Genomic DNA, 18,764 nt, shown 5'->3' with positions numbered 1-18,764 from the left:
TATTGAAAGGATATTGAAATCGTACGAACAGTGTATTATTTTTTTATATTTTTTTATATATTATATTTATATTGTATTTGTAGTATTTGTTTATTAAGATTTTATTTGTTTTAGTTATTGAGTATGTTCTTTGCTATATTTTGCTTACTTTAATATCTTTTAATTAATCTTGTTATCACTTTAACTGCAGCCACCAGGAAGGATCTGGTGGCAACAGCAATATTCTTAATGTAGCACTTAAACTATTTATTTTATTACACTTAATTATTTTTTATAAGCACTTCTAGTAATAATTTCTTATTTAACAATTATTTTATGTGTTGCAAAAACCTTACTTAATGGTGATATCCTTTTATTTATTTAATTAGGACTTCCTTTTCCAATAACTATTTTAATTGGAATATTAATATTGTAACTTTGTTGCTTTGTTGTTGCTGTTGTTTTGATAGTAAATTTCTTTTTTATATTCTTTTTGCTTTATTTTGGTTAAATTCTTCTTATATTTCCTCAACAATAACGTTTTATGTTTCATCTCTTTTTTGTGTATTTATTTTTGTATGTTTTGCTTGTTTTTTGTAATTTCGTATTCACCACACTTGTACGCTGCAGCTGGTGCTTGCTCTTTAAATTGGAGCAACAACAATAAGTGAGGCAGCAGCGAGAACTGGTTGAAATAGAAACAGAATCACAAGAACGAGAACGAGAACGAGAACTAGACCGAGAACAAGAACGAGAGCGAGCACAACAACCAGCAGACAACATTACACTCAATTCACTCATATTTTGACAATTCGGAATAACGTATACGTACTGTTGAACGAACACAACACGTTGTGTTCGCAAGCTGACAATAAAAAATTTTTAGGAGCACAAAAGCACACACCACGTTGCTTTCCTTTTTATTGTATTGTATTACTTTTTTGTTTTTTTTTTTTTTTTGATTGTTGGTTTTGTTGGTAATATGACTGCTCTAACCGTATTGTAGCTGTAGGTGTTGTAGTTGTAGTTGTTGTTGTTATTATTATTACTTTTGTATTAGTTTTCCTTGCATGAAAATTTAACCTTCTGCCCTACTCTGCGCAAAACGTATGCGTCATCGAGGAACTTTCTGCTACATTTTTATTTTGTGTTTACGTGCGTTCGTGCAATGAAACAAATATTTACTCGATATTAATACATATACAAAAATATAAAAATTAAAAAAATAATTTATAACGTCTAATAATTTCATTAAAAACACAGCATTTATTATTTATTTATATTTTTCTTTGCATTACAAGCATTTCTTACATATGCCAGCATTTTTATGGCATTCAATGCTATTTGTATTTATTTGCTTGTTGGGTATAATTGCTTAATAAATTTTCACTCACAGAGTCCTTTAGTTGCGACGAACGTACACACGCACCCCCACATTCAAGGTTATTTCCTGGTATTTTTCTGCTTATCAATTACGTTTCATTTATTCTGTATTCCACCAAAAGTCGCAAAACAATCTAATTTATGTTTTATTCCAATTCCTTTTTTGGCAATTATGTGTTGGTAATATTACAATTACTCCTTTTCTTTTATTATTTTATTCTTTTTGCAATATTATTGACTTTACTGATTAACTTTACTGATTGCTTTTTGGGTAAGTATTTTTATTTTTTATTTTTTAATTTTCTTTTCGTTTTTCACATTATTTATTCTGATCTGATGTGTTTGCTGCAATATTTCTTTTATTTTATGTCTACAATTTATCACTTTCCTTCATTTTGCTATAATTTTTGTGTTTTTTAATTGAAAATAATATATTTTATTCATTTAATTAATTTAGCACAAAATCATTTTCAGCCACATTTTTCAATTTTAATTTCATTTTTTTTTATCTTAGTACCTTCAGCCTGATTAATGTGGCTGCTCGTTGCTTTTTCGTTCCTTGGTTAGTTCTGAGTACTGTTGTAGCTGTTCTTATGATTGTTGTTGTTGTATACTATGTATCTGCTGTATGCTCTTCAAACTGTCACAATTTTCTTTTCTTTTCATTTCCTTTATAATCATGATAGTATTCTTACATGCTATCACTACCGTTCATTTCATTTTAGAAAATATTTTAAGTTCTTAGTTTTGGCTAGTGAAGAGTCCGTCTTCACTGTTTGGCTCCTCTACTCTAACTACTTTAGTCACCAGTACTGAATTCTCGCGAAAGCTTATCCACTTTGCAATTTTGAGTAAGTTCGTAGGCATATACAGAAAGGCTCAGCATTATTTTGCACTCATTCGTTTTCGGAGTTATTAAACAGTTCCGTATTTTATTCTCCATGACTATTGTCGGTAATTAATTTTAAAGCCTACTCGGATATACACTGTAAATCTTATGATGATATTTTATTATATGCATATACATATGTATGTATATATGATATGTATTTCAAGAGATATATTAAGAATTAATTACTTTAAAATATTTTTTCAACCTTAAAAAAAGGAATAAAAACATATAAAAAGGAAAAGTTCAAATCATAAAATTTTGCATATTTTTATAACGTATATATTATATAAACAACTAAGTAAAAAATTATTTTGCTCTGTTAAATTGATTATATATATATATATCGAAAAATGTGTTTCCACTTATTACAATCATTACAGTGCTTCTCTATTATTTCGCTTATAGAATGTCTCGCTTGTAGAATGTTTCACTTTTTTTCAGTTAGTGGAAAGCATTGAAAGCTAGACTTTGACTTACTAAAACCGCCTCTTCGGAATGCAATCTGGACAAATTCCAGCTAATTCCAGTTAAGGTCAAAAACTGTAACCCTATTCTGGTTATCAAGAGAAAGGCATGAAAGCTTAATATTAAAATCACAAATATATCCTAACAAAATTTGCAAAGGGGGAAGAAGGGAGGTAGGATGTTCTTGCTAGGTAATAATTACTAAATAAGACTAAACTTTATGCAAGGAGTTGTTGCAACCGCGATTGAAGCAGAATAACAACAGAAAGATATCGCCGATATCGCCAAGATAAAGTTTCAAGAACTGTAGAAAATCGTCTGGAACACTTTTTTGAAGTTTGCGAATAGATAGTAATCATTGTAAGCTAAATCCGGTGAATGCGGTGGGTTCGGAAGCAGTTCGAAGTGTGATTCGTGTAATTTCGACATAGTTAGACGCAGCGTATTGTCTTGGTAGAAGAAGATTTTTTTCATTTTTTAATTGGGCCGTCTTGAAATCATCGACACTCTGTTATTATAGGTGATTTGTCAGTAAATGTGGGACCCATTTAAAACTTTCCGTTGAAATCGTTAAGGTGCTGTAACTTCAGTTTACTGAGTTTTACAAATCACTTTTCAACAATTTATCTGGATGGTGTCCAAGTAGCTTTCCTTAGGTCAACCTTTTTAAGTCACTGTTTTTTTTCTATCAAAAAGCAATGATTAATCAGAACTCAATGTTGTTTTGAATCCGTAGTTATGAACATATAAAAAGGAATCATCACTAAAACTGTAAAGCTATAACTAAATAATCTTTTAAATGTCATAAAATCATTTAAAATTTACGTAGATAAGTGTGTCATCCTAAGAAGTTATCAGCCGGTACTTTACTTACTAATATATATAACTGAAATTTTAATTAGTTACATAAGCACCAATAAAAACAGTATAACTAATAAACCTTCATCTACAAGAAAAACATAACACTTCTTTTAATTTTTCATTTATTTTGTTTTAATTATAATCATAATTTTTAAATAAGAAACCTAATGCAGCCATGTGTAGTGAATTTTATAATTTAATTAATCACAAACAATGCGATCTCTCAAAAAATTATCAACAAATTGATAAGTCTATTGACTTTATATGCCCTACATTTTTTTAAAAGTAATACAATTTTGTGCAAGTAGAAGTTATTTAATCTTCTATTTTTCATTTTTTTCTTTAACATATATTGATGTCTTAAATCTAAAAATTATTGTAATATTTTTCTTTCTAAATAAATAAATAATTCTATGCATAATTGATTTACAATTAATTATCTGTATCTTTAAGATCTTTCATTATTTAACAGTAATTCCATATTTCCATAATTCTATATTTGCAATTATCTATATACATAAAACATTTGTTACTTATCCTTTACAATTAATTTTTAATATATAATTTATTGTTTCATATTTACCATAAATAAATATCTCATACGCACTGATGTGCCTTAAGATGGAAAAATATCTCTTAAAATTGACTTATATTATTTCTTGCAGTGTTTAACACACACAATCTTCTCCCATACTAACATTCACTCAATTGTCCGATTATCCCTTTTATGTGTCCAAACACAGGTGCTTGAAAAACACTCGAGCACTTTGTGTCGATATTACGGAACAGCGAGTGTAAATCGTGAGTGAAATCTATGAAATCATTTATGTGGTGAAAAGCTTTGCAAAGCTTAAACTCACTAATATTAAGCAAAATGTAAAGTTACTCAATATCTTAAACGTCAAATTGGTTCTAAATGGAAATGGCACATTGTGCATACGTGCCTGACTTTATTGCCATAAACTTAATATTGGCAACAATGTTTTTATTTTGTTTACAGCAACACTATAAAGTTCTTTAGTTCATTAACAGATGTGAAAATAATTAATATTTATTTATTTAAAAAAGAAGCGACTAAGAATGCAAATTAACTTCATCAAATCAAATGAAATAATAAGTAATTTAATTTGGAAAGCTTATTAACATTTCCAACCAAATTTTAAAACTAAAACCGTATTTGTGTTTAGATATTTTTAAATCCTTAATTCAAATAAGTAAAATTATGTTTCTATATATTTATAATGCTACACACATAATTTTAATCATAATTTAGTTATTAGCAGCTTGTAAGGCCTTAGGATAAAATACGTCATTGAATTTAAGTTTTTATTGATTTTGAATTTGTGGTGTTAGTTTTTGTACACGCACAAACTATGACGAAATACATGGATTAGTCAAAAGGTTATAATATTACCCAAGAGAAATTAATGACGTCATTTAGAGCTATTGTAAGCTTTCATGATGTAATAATTTTTAATAGCAATTTAAATTCTACTATCATAGTAAGATAGTTTATTAAATATAATTAAAAAAACAGAAATAATATATTACTAACGCACTCAACTAAAATAAAAACGAAAAAGTTTATTATTAACTACGAAGTTCCATTGAACTCTTTATATTCCTGTCTTTGGCATTAGTAATAGAAAATGATGCTTTGCATTAGTATTATATGGTTTGAAACGCTAAATATTTAACTTTATTTTATGTCCATCTCTATTCATATATAATATATATATATGTCATATATATATAAGTCATATGTAGTTGTTATATACCATTATGACAACTATTATAAAAATATTATGACAATAATAAATGAGCTATTGCAATGTTAAAATATATAAATATTTAAATATCAGGACACAATCTCCAAAGAAATAAGAACAAAGGTTTTAATTAAATTCTAAATAAACAACATAATCGATTTAATAATTGAGATTTATATTTCTAAATTAATATATTTTATCTGGAATTTATATTTGGTAAAATATTTAGCACTGCATATGTTACCATTAGAGTTTCTGTATTTAATTCGATACGACTCAGACTTGACGTACATCTAGGCAGTAATAGGAGTTTGGGACTCTACTCTAATACTTCGCGAATCTGAGTTTTCAAACTAAACCAAAACTAGTTAATTTAAAAGGCACAATCTCGGAAAGATTGGTCATATTCTAAAATTATTTTAAATTTCTTGATAAAAACAAATAAAAAGTTTTCCAAATTTGGGACTCAGTTTTTAGTTTCGAATTTTGTAAACTAAGAGTTTTCAGAGACTCATATTACCAGTGAATTTTGTGTGCAATTTATTATTCAAAACGTTTACATAAGCTACTATTGCGCACATTTTTGATTAGAAGCTCAAAAAATATGATCGGCAAAGCAACATATTATCCGATGTAATCGCTGTACCATTTACCAAATTTTTACTTTGTAATAAGTCCTAAAAAAGCCCACGAAAATAGCGACACTACTACAGTGCTTTTATTATATGAAAATTGATTTGTTAGGTATCAGAAACAACTTACTTTTTTATGTTTATGATTACAGAAATTTTAAAGACAGCGCTATGTATAAAATTTCCAAAGTATTGGACAATCAAAAAAAAAATCGATTATTTGCAAGTCACCAAAAAAGTATTGATTTGAAAAGAATATAATGTTGCTTTGACTTCTATTATTTTTTAAGAATACAACTTGCTGCCTCACATTGCAAATATCTAACACGTTTCACTTGTAATAGATCATTTTTTTGAAAAAATCTGTTGTGGATCTTTAATCTATTAACGTTAGGTCAGAAAAGGTTTATACTGATGACGGATACACATAATTTTTTTAAGTTACAATTTTTTCAAATATATATTATTGAGGTCTATCTAAAAATTAACACCATCTCTCATACAAAAATAACGTTTCCATTGAAAGTAAACGGTTTTTTGACGTCTAATAAACTAAACATTGGACTGAAAACATTTATCTTTATTGCAAACATATATTAGTTTCTTATAAGGGAATTTTTCTTTATACATAACAAATCTCTATCTCAAAAACTTAGATAACCTTTCATAAAAAAGTTAGATTTATTACGTAAAGTCTACATTTTTAACATTTGAAAGTCATTTCTTTACTAACTCTTTTGCTGAGATATTGTGCATGTTATACACATTGTATATTTTTTGGAATAAATACATCTAAATGGAACAAATAAATATCTTCTCTCATATTTACAAACATCAATGTTGTCTGAAGACCACACGCTTCTGTCTGTGAATATAACACGCTTCTGCAGAATAATATTGGTGCTCTAGTCCCCATAGCTCTGTCAAGAAAGAATCAATCTTTTCGAACCTTTCAATACCATGAGCGGTTTCCATTCACTTCCGTCTTGAAAGTGATCATGCGTAAATGAGAACTATACCAACTATATGTGGTTCACTGTCTGAAATGTGCCTTCCTGGAACACCGAGCGGATTTTTATGTCTTGGCTTCACCGTAACTAACAAAAACGCTCTTAGTCTGAAGATCAGACAAATAATTAGAATTGTTAACAGGTACAAGGCCCATAGTTGTACGGTATAACAGAATGGTTCTAAGAACATGTCTTGAGAATGGATGACGATGCTCCACCGAAAAAGATATTTCAAGTGGAAGCTGGAGAAAGACGTAGGGGAAGACAGATCAGATATGTTGCGTCAGGCTGAAAATAAATAACGGGTTATGCAATTTCAAAATTCTTTTTAGTTTTAAATCACGCCTCTTTAAGATTATATTAAGGATCTGATTTTTTAGATCTTTAAAACCTAAATGTGACTAAACCTAATAAATCTTTAACACCCAAATGTAACTAAATTAAAAATTCTTTTTAAATTTAATTTAAAATTTCAGATATTTATCATTTTAATATTATGTAGAAAGTGCAAATCAAAAAATCTTCATTTATTAATAAAAATTATATATAATTTAAAAAATGCCTTTGTGAGTTAATAGGAATTCAAAATTTTTTATTCCACTTAAATGTGGACTCACATTATTAATGTTATTGTTCTTTTTCTTTTTGTGCCCGGTGGAGATCTACAATATATAGCAGAACACATGAAAGAAATTGCGTGATAGGAGTATATGGGTTAGGATGTAGGTTAGGTAGAAGATAATGTCGAAAATGGGTTATTTGGGATATTGAAGCTAACGTGGGACTAGAAACATGGCCTATTTAGTGGTTCAGAGTCATATAATCATATAATATAATCATATAAGAATCATATAACCTGTAACGGAAATAAATATAATTTTGATATGGAATCCAATTTTTTTTTATTTGATAATTAAATTAAAACGCATTATTGGTTTCTTATTTTTCTCTCATATATTTTTCTGTATTCAGAAATTAATAACTTAGTTTCTTTATAATACACAGTAAATTCAGACATTTTCAATTTGTTCCGCTTAATTTAATGCGAATTACAATATCTCTTTATATAATTACTTTGCATAAATATGTTTTATATCTATAATGATACTTTTAATTTGAATTACATAGTTTATATAAAAAGAAAATCAAATATCAAAAAAATATCAACAATTAAATTATTCATTGAAAAATTCTGTATACAAAATGAGTCTAAAATTTACTTAAGTTTACTTAAATTTGTATATTTTATTTCGAGTCCTAACTTATATCATATAAATATTTGTTATTTTGAGATTGCTATCGATTTCTTCTAAATAATTTTAGTTTTAAAATCTTTCACTCAGTTTCGATTTTAGCCATGTTTTGCTAAAAAATATCTTAATATATTATTCATACAGATTTTAATTATAATATGCCTCTTTCAAAAAAAAGCTGTGGGTTTCCTTATTAAACGTGCAATATTATTAGAGAAATTATTTTAAGACTAAATAGAGAGACATTTTAATATATTCACATAAAAAACATAATTAATAATCTTTTTAAAATATATAAAAATTACAGTTAAGTTACTTTTAAGCAGAATTAATAAATAATTAAAACTAAATTATAAGAAATTATGAAAAACAGTTTTTAAACCTTGACTTAATATAGAATATTTTTAGAACTTATAAATATAATAGAAAATAAAAAATCAAACGATATTTACAATTTCTATTTACCTTTGAGATTACAAAAAACTTAAAAGACAATAAATAAAGCACCACCTTTACACTACAAATATTTCTGAATGTATTAGTTGGTCTCAGCATTTGCAACTTAATTAGCTGCCATTGGCGCCCTCCTTTTTGGGACGTAGTATAAAGTTCAGATTATAGTGAGTGTTGACTGCATAATATACATTTGCATTTCTCGGCATTACCAGTTCCTTGTCAGGTAAAACCTGCGCTAGCGTATAACGATCTGGATCATCTTCCAGTCCCAGCTTGAACATTGCGTTTCGTATTACCTGTGGAGTGCGTTCATTGTTGCCTAACATAATACTTTTGTAAAGCACAATTCCATCTAATTCAACATTTTCCGTTTCATAGGTAACACGTATTATGTAAAAATCAGGCACGGCATTTTTCACACTACCAGACTGCACTAATTGTGCATTAATAATAGGCGAACCATTTGTGCCCGTCAGTATTGCACCAGAGCTGTTCGCCGAACGCACACCATTCGCTGAATATGAATGTGACATTTTGGTATTTATATTTGATTTTTGTCCTCCAGAGTTACTAGAATCTAATGATAAATTTGAAACACTACTCGAGGCAGACATGAGTGATGCATTCGCCACCTGTGCATCACGATCAAGGGAATTGTGTCGCGAACTGTAATGGGAACTAAAGCTGTTATTGATTTCACAGTAAAACTGGGAGCCAGCACCACTGCTTGAGTTTGAAGCAATGGAATCGGTTTTTCGATGGCCTATAGAATTTCCTGATGACGCTGTGGTATTCGTTAACGAAGAGGCATTTGTTGATATATTGGATTTTCGTTGTGCAAGTGGTGGTGATTCTAGTTGACAGGATAATGTATGTGCCTCGCGTTCATCCAGAACAACAATTGACACAAACCATCGATCAAAATTCGGGTCCTCGTGTAAATTGTAAGTATTTGCCGCACCTTGCAAGAGTTTTATTTGTGCTAACACTTCAAATTCTTTACGCTTCTTGTCAAAATTTATTAAAGCCTCTTCGCCCATTGTATCAGGTATAGCGGTATGTATCATAGTTAAATCAGTTAAAAATGTGCCCAAATATGGTATAGTGCCATGTGAGGTTTGCGTACTCTGTCGTAGAGGAAAAAGTTCAATTATAGTTAATATATTTTAAACGAGTATATACTTGACAAATTGCATACCTGTTTTTGTATAATTTTCTGCAAATGGCGATCGTGCTCACCAACAGTATCTGCAAATTTCGCAGTTCCTTCCCGCATCAATACCTCTCGCTGTGTCCAGGCATTATTATCCTCAGAAAATATTCTGGCAAGTTCATTAAAAATTTCCATCTAAAATATTTATATATTTAATAACAAAATTAAAATAATACTTATATTATGTTTATATAATACTCGTATGTTATAATATGTAAGATATATGTTATGTAAGTTAGAACAAGATTATTATTAATTATAATCAAAAAACTTTCTAAATATTATACTAAAAAAAGTTCCAGATTGTTTATAAACAGGTCGGTCTAATGTTGTGGCTAAGCAAATACAATAATTTCTTTAAAGAAACCTTATTGCTAAACCATATATCAATTATTAGATTGATAAATTTCTAAATATTAGAAACTAATTCAAAACTACTCGTAGCAACACTTATATAGGTAAAAATTATTTACATAACTTAGGTTATGGTAAAACGACGATCTACTAAATCAAAGCCCACTTGAGCACCAATAATAGCCTATAGTGATGCCATAGATAATAATACGATTTCCTCATTAAGTAAAAGTAAACCAACCTGACTTTACTCCTGCCTTTGTCCCAAATTTTAACGGATGACAGATTTATCAGATCGTTGAAAAAAAGGCTCCAAAGATTTTAAATTTTAGACCTTTATGCCCAAAGAACACAAAGACTTTGGGCACTGAACAATTTTAGAGTTTTGGGCACTGAATATTAGAAAAAAAACACAGTTTCCTATGTTTGCCAGGCACAATCAAAGTCACGACAAAAATTATTATAAAATGGACCAAATATTATTGCATGTCTCTCTAATATTTAATGATCTTTCAGCATTGACACCATCGTGCCGAGTTCCGCTTTAGTTAAAGCAACCGACTGATACATTTCTTGTCTAAATTGAGCCAAGTAAGTCTTCTAGTCTAACAAGAATATTTATCTATCTAGATTTTAGCTATACACTTTTCATAAGCTAATGGGATAGCGTTGAGTGGAGAGTGTATTTCAGAAACAACCGTGCCTGCTCGTCAGCCCCACAGTTACCGAGATGTGCCCGTGTCTCCAAGTAACCATATGAGTTAAACACTGACAAGCCGAAGCAATTGATTGCCTGACATTCTTGGACGGTTAAGAATAAAGCTGAAACACTTGCTTGAAATTCTGAACTCAATTGTATGTAATTAAAATGATTATATATAGTTTAATAAAGCTTGTGGTGAAATTTTTTATTTATTATATTGAAAAGCTACTACATATAATTCCAGAGTAAAGAAAAACATTCGTTTAACTTACCTTTTCTTTGGACAGAACTGCCCAAATTTTTGAAAGCCTATATATTGGATTTGATTGTAAGCCAGAAATAATTGCTTTCAAAGAAGAAAAGTTTTTCAGTAATCGCAGCTCTTGTGCTATATCAATCCACTTAGCAATATTTAAAGCGCGCTCCTACAAAAACAATGAATATTAAAACAAAATAGAACCAATTTAAAAATCATATTAAAAAAATAAAATACCTGTGGTTTAAGTCTTGGTTCGATTAATATACTAGAAATAACTCTAAAAAGAACAGCATTAAATTGATTAATAGTAGCCACAACCGTTTTAGAACCACTTTTATCATGTCTTCCCCAAGTTGCGCCCAAACACTGATGTGGTATCAGACGTTTAAATAAATCTGAATCCATACGTGTAAGTTGCTCAGCGAAATGTCGTACGGGTACATGTGGAAATCGGTACGCCTGCAAAAAATGTGCGGGACTACGAAATGCTGGAGCCAGGCAAAGCCCGGCAAATTGATCTGTTAATTCTCCATTATAATGTGTTGGTAAAACACCAACATTTACTCCAACGCCTACTCCATTATTAATACTACCAACTGCAACTCCACCCACATACCATGGCGATGCTGAGTTTTCATAGTAAATTTGTTGCCGTAATATAAGTTCTAGTCGATGTAACACTTTCTTGTGTAATTCAGATTGTGGTAAACGTTTTGAGGCGAATGCTAAAATCTGTCTGAGATTATCTTCATTCCAATCCTCAGGGAAACCATCTAACCACACATGCAGTGCCGAGACTAGAGTTTTTTTATGTTGTTCATGTATCGAATTATTTGGATCGTAATCCGTTAAATTGCCTATACTATGCTGCTCTTCGATTTCTTGTAAATGCTTTTCGTTAAGTGTATCGTATCGTCTTATAAGTAAATGAAGTACTTCTTTGGGTGTGGAGAATGTGCGGTATGTTGAGAGAAATACATTTATGAATGTAGACTCCAATTCACCATCGTCTGTAGCTAAAGCTTCGACAAGGCGAGCCAAGGTTGCTGCCTTAACAAAACGAACTCTCACCGTTTCCCATTCGAGATGTGAAATTTCATCATCAGAGTCCTGTATTAAAGAATATACAATATTATAATTCCATATGAAATAATAGATAAACTTACATTATTTGCTGTGGGTGTGGGTCGATGGTAACGCACCTTCTTAAGATAAACCGTAAATATCGCATTTTTTTCATGTTCCTCACCCCAGAGTCGCCACGTGGGCTAAAAAAATAAGAAAACAAAATGTTAAAAAAATATTTTTAAAGATAAGATATAATAATCAATAATTTAATAGTATATAATTAAATAAAGTATTGTCTTTTAAAACATTCTCATATTAAAAGTTTGAAAGTTGAAGAAATACAAAAAATAAAAAAACATGTACTCTCAAAAAAGAAGTACGATGAGACAATTAGTGATTGGACACAAAGACGGCGGATCTAAAAATTATGAGCATGTAAAATTATAAAATCAATGTCTTTAAACGTGTTTATTGGAGAAACACAGAAGAAAGTTTGGACCCACATGGGTGTATAATAATGAATAATGATGATAATAATACAATCGAACATGCCTACGATTTTGCATTATTTAGCAAAATAATTTTGTAAGTGCTTCTTGCTAATAGAAATATAGCTTAAAGTAATATAATCTCAGATATACAGCGAAATTTGATAAACACAGGCAGATACAAAGACATCAGATCCATCATATTATAAGTGTGACTTAAAACTGTCCACAGATAAAATAGAGTAAAGGTGCTGATTCACCAACTCAGACATCTGAATATCAATTAATCACCTGCACAAATACTTGACTCAACTGAATATACAGATATTATAAAACTGTGCTAAAGAGAGAAATATATATATTAGTTCCCGTAGATCCTACGAGGACCAAAGGGCCAAAGAAATATATAACATAATTATTTATTTTAACTATTTTGATCGTCAAAAGTTTTTTATTTATTTATAATATAATATATTATTAAATATTTTTATTATTTTGATTTTCTATTTTTAAATTTTCTTTAATAAGAAACCACACGATACAAAAACAATTTAAAAAAATAGAAATTTTCCCCCTGATGTTAAGATTTCTCGTAAATATACAAAAAAAAATAATTATAGAAAAATCCCAAATCAATTGGAAATTAAATAAATGACCCAGTTTATATAAATATGTATTAACATATGATGATATAAAATTATTTTATACTCAAAAAAATTTTAAATTTCGAAAGAAATCTCTACTTGAAACAAATTTTCCTTTTATAATTAAAAAAATTTTAAACACACCGAAATAGATGATAGTTAGTGCTTACCAGTTGCAGACTCTCTGGTAAGAGATGCGGATTACTTGGTTGTATTGGGATACCACAGTTTTGGAACATATGTTTTACAAAAATTTTAAATCACAACACCTTTATTTTGTACCGGGAACCCATTCCACATTTGAAGCAAGTGCATGCAACATTTTTAATAACTAAATATCTGAACATTTGACGAATGGAACATGTAAAGTAAATAAACATTTTCTGGCAAATTGTTAAAATTTTTCCTTTTCCCTCTAACCGATATTTGTGGAACTTCGTTCTTTTGCGACCAGTAACATTTTTATACAATTTTTTAATTTTAAGTGATTTATATTTCATCACCTATCACCTAAGTGGACGCGCTTTGCTCCAGAGAAGGACAACAATAAGTAGTGAGTATATTTCATCACCTCTGCAAAGTGATATCTTACAAAAATAACTCGTTATAGTTTTGCTTCAGAAGCAAATAACAATCAAAAAATCATTGATATTATGTTTTTGACCGACGTTTCACAAATGGTTTATAAAAATTTTTGTCGATCTTAAGGTACTTAGCGTTTTGATCATCTTTCACATCAATGAATCAAATTCTGGCAGTTGATTAGGGTAGAATCAAGTCTTTCTTGTACTACAATTGTTAAATGTGTTAATTTATTGCCAAAATTACTCGTAATTCTATTTTGAAGTAAAATTTAAAACAAACAGCTAATCTTATTAAAGAGGGTTAAGCAGTAAATATTTTGATCTAAATTTTTTTTTATATTTGAATCAAGTAAATTATTGTTCTGACCTTATAGTTGTTTCAGATTTTAAAAAATATTCATCATCAATGGTCTATGTACCATTAAGTCTAATAAGCTATTAGTTTAATTGACTGTATGTTATTATGAACGGTCCAAGAATTGAATCCTGTCCAATTTCAACTATAATTCCGAACCGAAATACTTGTTTCATACTAAACAAATAATTCATTTTTGATTTTCTTCCTTCTGTGGCTGTTTAAATTAAACCTATAGCACCAATTAAAGCTAATGTGAACAATTCATTTGGTGGTACCATGTGACAATACAAAAAAATGCACGGACAAGATATTATTGCTTTAATTTAGCTAATTCATACATTTCAGAAATTTTCATTTTTCTATTTCTTCCCGACTTATAATTATTTGCATCCATCCCTGTCCAGGTTCTTGCGTATGCTCATCCACAATCAATAATATAAAAGTTATACTATAAAAGTTATTATTATTTATTATTATTTAAGTTATTATACTATAAAAGTTAATTATAATAACTGCAATAACAATTGAAACGTTTTATAATTTTTCAATATCTCTAAGTGATATATATGTGACACCTTAAAGTTTTTTTCAACTTTTTAACTAAATTGTAATATTTAATAAGTAATACACATATAAATTAAGACTATTTATAAGGTTAAGGTCTTAAAGGTCTTAAAAAGTCTAAAAGGTAAATCTGTAAATTATAGAAAAATCCAACAATATTATCATATATTAATGAATTGAGTTTTTTATTTTTTTAGTCAGCAAATATATTCGAAAAAGCTACCAAGACTTTCACAATTTAAAATGCTTTTAGGGACTTACAACTTAAAACGCTTCAATTGCATAAAACAAACAAAGAATAACCTACGAATTATTATGAGATTACTGTCACTGTAGATTTTGTATTCACCTAACAAAGTTAGAAAACAGATCCAACTCAGACTGCAGATACTGTAGAGAAGAGAGAGAAACCTAGGAGAGTGCCCGGCACTAATGCACAAGCAGAAGAAACACCTTGAAAGGTATTTCATGGAACATAATGACTCAAGACAAGGAAAGATAGGCCCTATACTGTCTTGCATTAAAAAAATCGGACTTGGAGAAACACCCTAATTCGACTAAGGGGCACAATAGATCTTGTAGGACGCAGTGTACTATCCCTTTTCTATAATAATAATAATAATCGACAAATATTCTTTGTGAGTGGTCTTTGAATATATTTCTTGATTTTACACTAGTCCGTATATAATTTTTGGACAACAAATCTTAGGCTTTATGTTCTGAATTTACCAAATTTGGACATCCGACGCATTTTAAGAATTCATATGTTTTAATTTTTGAACATATAATAATTTTCTAGTAGTGTATAATATAATACCACGAATATACAATTTTTTATTGAATGTTGTATGTGAATTTTGCAATTTTTCAGTAAAGTATATAATATGTACAAAAATCTTTTTTAATCAAAAATATACAACATTGGATTTTTTAATATATAACAATAAAAATACAAAAATATTTTTTATTGTATATATTTTTATTGAATTTCCTATATAAGACCAAATAAACGATTTAAAAGAATCACGAGGATTTAAAATAAATAAATAAACAGTTTAAATCATATATCCGTACGTACGTGTATGCCATGCCTTAGCAATTTTATTGCACTTCACATTTTGTTTATTTAAATGTTAAGTAAACAAAAGTACAGAGATACATTCTTTAAGGTGAGAGTTCAACTAAGTTATTTCAAAATTACTTAATTTTATCATTAAAGAAAAATATCTGCAGCTTTATTTGTAATCTTGAAGGTGCGTGTACTTAAAAATTACTTAAAAAATAAATTCTTTTATCAAACTCGATCAGTTCATTTTTGTTTCAATAAGCAAAATTCTGAGGCGCCAAAACTTTTTTGTTTATAATTTCTGATCGTATTTCTAAGTTTTTATTTTGAAATAATTAATGCCTAACACACTTTTGCAACAGATTCAATGTCTTATACATTGCGGATATTCATATTAAGTCAAAATGAGCACGATCCGAAAAACAAAAAATTTAATTCACAATTAATTAGAATAAATTAGAATAAAACGAAACATTTGCAGCATCTGGTCTGAGTAGCCACAAATCTGTGGGTTTTATTTCCAAAGCCTGGACGATTCATTGCACTGAGGCATATGCAAAATTATTCATGCTTGACTGGAACGCTGTGGAAGATATCATGCTTTTGATTAACATATTAACTTGTGTGAAATATGAGCATAGTAAAATCATTTTCACATTGTTTTATCTAAACATTTATGTATTATATGAGCTCAAATAAATTGCATGCGCCTATAGTTGTTGAGCCACCGCAGAAAAACAGCCTCTTTCATGTTTACGTAGTGCTATTTTTCTTTTATATTATTTTTATTTAAACAATTGTTGGCAGGAGCGTAGCTAAGGAGGGATATGCACGATTATAAATTTCGTTTTAGATTTAAATTTCCATTCAAAACTTTAAGGTTGCAGATCGTATTTATAAAGAAATTTAACTTTCAACTTTGTTGAGTCAGTTTTCTTTTTTTTTGTTAAATTTAGTATCTAGTACTTCAAGTAATTCAAGTAAGTAATTCAACTTTTCAAGGGATTAATATGCCTTGCAGACGAATACTTTTACTCTGCTGGGCACGATGAATTTTGCAGGTCTTTGTTTACCGGTTTCATATATGCTCCGGAAAAATACCGAATTTTTATTAAATTAATTTCATAATCTCAATAGCAGTTCTGTATAATGCTTAGCTTAATTCCTTTTTTATAGACGATATAATATGAAAATTAACATCAAGACTTTATAAAAATTTATCGATTTTACAATTTCCAAAAACAGCAAGAAATACAAAGTGTTTATTATAGGAATAAAAGTTTTCATCTTTCTTTAAAAAGTGCCTAACAACAATAAATTATTTAAAACTTTATATTACAATTTTTTATTTTATAAAACACAAAATTTTCACTATAAGGTTAGAAAATTTAACTGAATTTACAGAATAAATAGGAGAAGAAACATATAGGAGGGTATTTCATTGACCATAAAGATTCAAGACTAGGAAAGATATGCTGTATACTGTCTTTCATTAAAAAATCGGACTTGGAGAAACATTCTAATCTGACTAAAGGTCACAATAGATCTTTTAGATAACAAAGCACAATACCTACTTTTGAATAATGCAGAATAATTATATCACTCCTTTTTATTTTATTTTATTTTATTTTATTTTTTATTATATTTTAATTTTTAACATATGAACCTCAAATGTGTATAACCATCAACTTCTTCAACTTATAAAGTAAACACCAAGTTAACAATTAAATTCAAATTTCCACTATAAAGTTAGAAAATATAACTGAATTTAGGAATAAAACATATCTCCCTTTTTTTGAAAAATTTTAGACATGTGAACCTCAAAATATTATACCCAAAGTAATATTTCATTATAAAAAGGGGCCACTAAGTGGTCCTCTACACCATAAGTCCCCTAAGTGTATTCGTCACCGATCGTTGCTAAAAGTATTGTCATATCTATGTAAGCCGGTTAAGCAGTCATCTAGAAGTCAGCTAAGCAGTTAAGTAGAAGTTGGGCAAACAGCCAAATAGTAGCAGAAGGCTACTGCCAGTAGTAGTAGTCAGTCGAGAGTAGGCAATCGGCAGCAGTAGTCGGTCGTAAGCAGTCGGTATTAGAAGTTGTTTTTGAGTTTAAATTTTACATGCATTAATATCACTATATTTTTGTTCATAATTAAATATTTAACTTTTACATGTATTAATATCACTATATTTTTGTTCATAATTAAATATTTAATTTTTACATCTATAATCAGGTAAATATTACAAACTCCTAATTGCAATGTTATTACCTATTCTTTGATATAATTATATAATAATAATATATATTTAACTAAGTTTCATTATTTCCTGAATCGTCTTTTTGTCTAAATTGTCTCTATTCAGTTTCAATAAGAGAAAACCTTAAATAAAAAAGTCTTCAGTACAAAAATTAGTTATTGCAAACCCCTAAATCTGCTTCCTGACTACGCCCATGTTTGTTAGTATTTGTGAAGAAAGTAATTGTTATTTATTAACTCTATTATTTAATAAATTATGCATAAAGTATTCAAAATATTTAAATATAACATAAATTAAATTGCCTTCATATGCAATACAATTACTTCGCATATATTTTTTTTTGTTGAAATAAACATTTTTTTTAAAATATTTAATGACATAGATGGAAAAATATGACTAAGTCAGTGCACTGATAGAAAAAACAATTTTTTAATAAAAAATAAAATTCATACACGTAAAGAATGCTGTACATATAGATACTATTAATTACTAATATGATAA

The 18,764-nt window shown here is 28.7% G+C and overlaps 1 protein-coding gene across 1 annotated transcript; it reads right to left on the bottom strand.

The window, feature by feature from the left end:
* Positions 1-8,692: 8,692 nt before the first annotated feature.
* On the bottom strand, positions 8,693-12,497 carry LOC119668970 (ral guanine nucleotide dissociation stimulator-like 1; the record flags this gene model as incomplete). The annotated part of the gene is given in 5 exon segments (XM_038078674.1): positions 8,693-9,827; positions 9,899-10,048; positions 11,243-11,395; positions 11,464-12,339; positions 12,396-12,497. Coding segments are annotated over 5 exon segments (2,298 nt in total), but the record flags the coding sequence as incomplete, so codon positions are not given.
* Between the last annotated feature and the right edge of the window lie 6,267 nt (positions 12,498-18,764).

Source organism: Teleopsis dalmanni, chromosome 1 (assembly GCF_002237135.1).
Source record: "Teleopsis dalmanni isolate 2A chromosome 1, ASM223713v2, whole genome shotgun sequence".
Taxonomy (NCBI): domain Eukaryota; kingdom Metazoa; phylum Arthropoda; class Insecta; order Diptera; family Diopsidae; genus Teleopsis; species Teleopsis dalmanni.
This window is presented reverse-complemented; position numbering and strand designations above follow the sequence as displayed.